Consider the following 5,872-nt stretch of genomic DNA (forward strand, 5'->3'; position numbering starts at 1 on the left):
ATCATCTTCAAGCTTCATAGTGAACATTTATGACAAACGCTTACAACTTGAATATGCTAACTTAAAGATCATTCAGATGCCGCACTTTTCATCCAATATTTCTGATACAACTAAGTATGTTATCTGCTCTCAACTTTTCAGATTCTCTTGTCTTTGCTCTACTAAATTTACCTTTATCTCTCAATCATGCCATCTTATTTTGCTACTTGTCGAAAAAGGTTATAGTTTCAATAAGATTTTGAAAAAAGTTCGTTCTTTCATGAATCGTAGCAAGTTTATCTTTAGTCTTTCGGCTTTCGGAATGTTTAAAATGATGAGTAAGTTTTATACAAGTGGGAAGCTGAAAAACCCACTTAATTCATAATTCAATGCTCTTTTTTGTAAAAGTGGCTTGTTCTAGCTTAGAGTAGGGTTTGTTGTTTTAACTTAGAGTAGGCTTTGTTTAGTCTTTTATTTCTCGCTCTAGCTTAATATAGACTTAGTTTCGTTCTTTCTTATGAGGGCCTAGAACCAACTCAATCCTATGATCCAACACACAATCTATGGATGGCCTTGGGTCTTGGTGGTGAGAAACCATAGTAAATACTTTACAAGGAGTAACTATATGCATGAATGTGTGCGTTAATTTCTTTGTTTAAAGGATCTTTGTACAGAGAACCAGGGCCATCATAAATACTCCGCAAGGAGTGACTGTGTGCATGAATGTGTGTATGATAATAACCTATGCTTAAGGTTCTTTGTGCATACTTCAATTGTTGAGTAACCACTTCTACCAGACTCTGCCACATGTGAAGGGACTCATGTCTAGTTAGACTCTTAGGAATTAATAAGAAACAATGGGACAAGTAAAATAAGATTTTGACTCAATAGCTTGGTAAGCTGGAGTTAGCGTAGGTCTCACTTGCTATGAAGTACATGCATACTGGAGCTTGCAACTTAGCCAAGGCAAGAAGAGCAGATACAAGTGTCCAAACACCATCTCCACACATTAAACCCGAGGCTGCAGCTGGAATGTATAGCTCTGCCTTGCTCCTTTTGACTGCCTGCCATGCAAAAACTAACACACTGCCCACACACATATCTATTGCAAAGTACGGTCCAATATAAAACGGTAAGGCCATTGCTATGGGAATGGGGATAAACTTTGAGACATTTGTAGGTGCCCAATCTCTGATGAAATTTGTGGTGACAGAAAATGCAAAAAATAAGAAAGAAAGCTCCAGACAGTGGCTGGGTAGTGTAGAAAAGCCTTGTGTTCCAAGTAGAGCCATTTCCCGGAAAACCACAGCATAAGGAGCTGGGTACTGCCCATCTTTCTGGCCAACTGGAAAAGCCTTCCAGAAAATCCAAAACGTCAACGGCGCAACTATGCAACCAATGAATGTGCCTATCAATTGGCTGATAAACATGGATCTTGGTGAAGATAATGTGAGATAGCCTGTTTTAAAGTCTTGCATCAAGTCAGCTGCAGAGGACACAATAACCATCATAATCCCACATGACACAAGGCCAACTATGACCCCACCATCCCTTCCGGCCCACGATGAGAATATGAAGAGGCTAAGCTTTCCATAGCTCGAAATCAAGCTAAAATCGGTCATGCCACAGCCATAGGCATTGCAGAACCCAAGGATAGGGGCTACACCAAAGCTGAGGAGAACATAGTACCATCTCATTTGATGAAATATTTTGGGAATCACTCCAATGGAGATTGCAGCCAGACCCAGATAGCCAAAGGCGCTTACCTTAAAAGATAGAGTATCTTTCAAAAAAATATCATTTCTCAATTGCTCCTCAGTTGGTATTGCCTTTGTATGTCCAGATAAACCAATGTCATTAGTACTTGCAAGCACGTAGCCACTCCTCCTGTGTTGCAAGTGCAAGCTCCAGATGGTTATGGAGCTGATCTTGACAAAGTTGTACAGACCATCTCCTAAGATGAGTGCAATCGCAATAAAGACCTGCTGACATACCAAAAATATGAATTAGAAAGAAGAATGACAGAACATCCCTCCTCTCCATCTCCATTTGTCACCTAGCATCATCTAGACATTAAAGACTTCAGGGCTGCTTCAAACACCCTGCCTGCCCATCCCCCACTTCCAAACATTCTCCTGATGACAGATATCTAGGCGGCTTCTCGATGCTAGCATCGAGGTAGCAGGCCCAGGTGCCAACCCTAAGTGTGCAAGCTCAACAGGGCATTGTTATGACTAAGAAAAATGCATCGAATTCAAACCTTTGTCAAAATGGATGACCACTTAACAGAGAGAGCACCTGCCTTGTAGCCATAAAGCCCTTGAAGGTCTGATCCTGTTGAGTCAATAGGATACCAGTCACCAGCATGCTTATTGAGGAGGGGCCATAACAAGGCCCAGGATAAAACACCCCCTAATAGCAGAGAGAAGTTGACAAGATGAGGACAGATCATGCCTGCTCCCACGTATGTCATGTTGAAGTCAAAGTAAAGCCTGTATCAAAAATGACAACTTCAATTTCCACAAAGGCTGCCAAGGTTCGAGAGTAGGATAGGGCACATGCTTGAAGCGCAAAATATAGATAAGCTCATGTGGATTGCAATGATTACTTGTTTTGATATGCTTTTAGGCCCAAACTGGGAAAATGATCAAACCCACAAGCACCTTGAGGTCCACTGAAATGCCACTTGAACATGCTAAAAAGAAAGCTGATTGAGAAATATTTTCCAAGGCATATGATCTGTTTCCTGTGCAAAAAAAGTTGATCTAATAAGTACATGGAAGTGCATGTCATGCTTACACCTTTTTGTGTTACCTTCTAATGAATACATAGAAGTCCAGCCATCTCAAGGTGATAGATGATGGTCCTGATCTCCAAGCTAGTCACATGATTGTAGGGCACAGGCAACTCGGCAACACTGGCATAGTATGGACATCAACAATCAGCATCAGTGGCAGATTGCAAAGACTTGCAAAGCCTTTGTTCTCCGCTGTTGAAGGCCATGCATTAAAATTTAGGGAGCTAACAGTTGTCCTTGCACACAAGCACAAACACACACACAGAGAAAGAGAAAGAGAGAGAGATGATGATGGTCCCTGGAGACCAAAATACGGTACAGGTGACCTGTTCATGAGCTGACAGTCTGGAAGATCAAGCATGTGAGTGAAGTAAGAGCCCATAGTTGCCACATGTCCTTGGCTACCAAGGAAATTTGACACAATTAGAAGCCCCCGTGCCCTTTCGTGCATGGGTTCGCATCCCTTCACGCGAACGGTCATCAAATCAGCCCGGCAGGTACCCCTTCACCTTGGCGGCACTCCTTCCCCAAGAGACATGCAGATGGGTTGTGCCTTTTCCCTAGCGCTGGCTGCTGGAAACACTTGCGCTGGCTGCCTCTAGCGATGCTGAGTAACTCTTCGCTGGGTTATTACGTAGCCAGATTGCCAACGTAAATTATTAAAAAAAAACTAAGCCCAAGCCACTTAAAACAAAGTGGCCGGCCAACCCAAATTTGGCCCCGTCGCCCCAAATTTATTAAGTGTGGCACCCTTGGTGAGATAACTTAAAAAAAATTATTTAAAAAATGGCCAACGGCAGCGTGTGGCTTCATCTGCGAATTCTGCCACTTCCCAAGTTCGCTCTCTCTCCTCCAGCGCTGGCCCATCTGCAAGCACCATCTCGCGCGCGCAATGGCAGACAAAGTTTTCGATGTGCCCGTTCCGTATCTCTCATATGTAGACGAGGTTCCCAAAGACGAACTGCCGGCGAATCCTCTCCCTTCACAGGAGATTATTGCCATCCGGGATTCACCCCTGTCTGAGCCAGAGGTGATCATTATTCCCGATTCCCCGACCCCAGAGCCTTAACCTGTTCCAGAGGCAGTACCCGTCCCAAAACCTGCTCCGACGCCCGCACCAGTTCCAATTCCTGCACCAGTTCCAATTCCTGCACCACAAGCATCACATTTGCCCCAGGATTATCTGAGTGCCGGGTAGATACGGTGAACAATGTTATGATCAAGAGATGGCCTCCATATTGATGGCTATAAACAAATCCTTGGAGCAGCAAAATGCACAGCAACAAGCTGCATTCCAGCGGTTTCAAGCCATGTTCCATCAACAACCAAAAGCTCGTATCGATGAGCTTCAACATGTTTCTCAACAAAAATTCTCTCACCCTAAGCATGGTTCTTCAGAGACAACTAGACACAAAGTATCTTCATGCGACCCTCAGCATGGATATTCTTGGAAATGTTACGGTTCTAAGCAACCAACTTCTTATTAGAATCATCAACAACAACAGAAGCAGCAAAATGAAGCTTCGAAAGGATCACATCTTGGAAAGAAATCAGCCATATCAAGATGGGCTTACTTAGTGGCACGTGTGTCCGACCCTAGTCAAGTACTCGGTCGTGAACGCCGCGACGTTGGACAAGTTTCCCCTCGCGAGCAATGCCCTACATTCAAGTCCTTGCAAGCTCTTGGTGGCAGTGTTGAAAACTTACTCATTCTCACGTTGTGCAAGAGGATCCTTGAGAGGTCTAAGAAGCGCAAACAACCTCAACCTCCCCCTTCTACATTGGAAGCCTTAATACCTAAGGAGAAAGCTGAAGATTCAGAAGATTCTGGTACATGTGTGACAAATACAATGTCCACAACTCCTTTTCTTGCCGTGAAGCGATAGCCTCGTCACCGCCCGTGCAAAACAGAGTCTTTGTCTCTGACCAAATACCTGACGCCGTGGTGAATGATGATTCTTCTTCAAAAATGAAGACTCCAGTCCTTACCTTCAATGGTGCAAAGGATAAATCAGACGCAGACTCTTGCAGCATGACTACAGTCGCTGCAAATGAATCTTTGGACATAACTTGTCCCGAGAACAACTTTCTAAGCAAAGAAAACCATATGGAAGATATTTCTTCTCAACCTACGACAACACTTGAAGACTTTTGTGTTCCAGAAAAATCAATGGAATCCCTTTCAGACATCCAACAGGTGGTTGTCGCCTCTCAGCAAGAAAGCCTGGCGACACAATCAGATAATTTACCAATAGTTTCACTTGAAGTAGATAAAGATTCAATCTTTTCTTGTGACATGTGAGGTCTTTGACCGTCGTAAACACAACCTTGGTCTAACTAAACTGCACTTAATGATGTTTAAGAAAGACAGATAGTGTCAATGCAATACAATGCAGCTATATTAGATGAATGGTTACAATGAGATCTGAATAGATCTATGATGCTGTCCTAGATGACTATCCTTCTCGGGATGAGAGGGATAGGCTGAATGCTGATGCCGAGGACTGTTCCTTGCTCCAATGCTGAGGTCCACCCTTCGATGCCGGCTTCCCTCTATGTAGGAGATAGGAATGATGAACTATATGCTGAATATGCTGCCTATATGCTGAATATACTGATATGCTGAATGAACTGCTGTCCCACCGTCTTTCCCTTGTCTCCTGGGAAGGAAACGCTGAAGGGATGGCTTTGGGACTGATGCAATGCTGATGCGATGCTGAAAACGCAGATGCTCTCCTGTTGCCAGGGAAGGAAACGCTGAGGAGATGGATGCATTGGCTGAATCTGATGGACTGAACTGGAGGAGATGCGCTGGACTGATCTGGATGCGTTGATGGGTTGAAAACGCTGATGCCAGATGCGATGATGGACTGAATATGATGTGCCTCTATTTATATGAGTAACTGGTGCTGGTCGGCCAGCCTTGCTGCAGTCGGCCAGATGCAAATGCCCACGACTGCCATAAAATGTCATAAATGCTATAAAATGTCAGTCGGCTGGTTTATACATGCTGTCGGCTGATGCCATAAATGCCATAAAATGCTCATGATGATTAGAGTGCTGATGTTGTTGAGAAAACACCCCCATATGATGCTC

The 5,872-nt window shown here is 43.9% G+C and overlaps 1 protein-coding gene across 5 annotated transcripts in view; it reads right to left on the reverse strand.

Moving 5' to 3' along the window:
* Positions 1-847: 847 nt before the first annotated feature.
* Positions 848-5,872, reverse strand: part of LOC147610266 (putative metal-nicotianamine transporter YSL6) — a 7,363-nt gene continuing 2,338 nt past the window's right edge. The window contains exons 4-8 of one of the 5 annotated variants that reach the window (XR_015264062.1): positions 2,588-2,725; positions 2,434-2,471; positions 2,278-2,313; positions 1,746-1,961; positions 1,515-1,650 (exon numbers count right to left, since the gene is read on the reverse strand). Coding sequence is in view for 4 of the 5 variants with exons in the window: in XM_086786429.1 (XP_086642555.1) it covers positions 864-1,961; positions 2,240-2,471; positions 2,588-2,725 (1,468 nt within the window). In the remaining variant the exon portion in view is untranslated. Of the gene's footprint in view, positions 1,962-2,239; positions 2,472-2,587; positions 2,726-5,872 lie in introns of all 5 variants that reach the window. The other 4 variants (XM_086786431.1, XM_086786432.1, XM_086786430.1 and 1 more) reach the window with 4 other exon arrangements.

The sequence above is a fragment of the Cibotium barometz genome, chromosome 49 (genome assembly GCF_041138505.1).
Source record: "Cibotium barometz isolate CiBa-2024 chromosome 49, ASM4113850v1, whole genome shotgun sequence".
Classification (NCBI taxonomy): domain Eukaryota; kingdom Viridiplantae; phylum Streptophyta; class Polypodiopsida; order Cyatheales; family Cibotiaceae; genus Cibotium; species Cibotium barometz.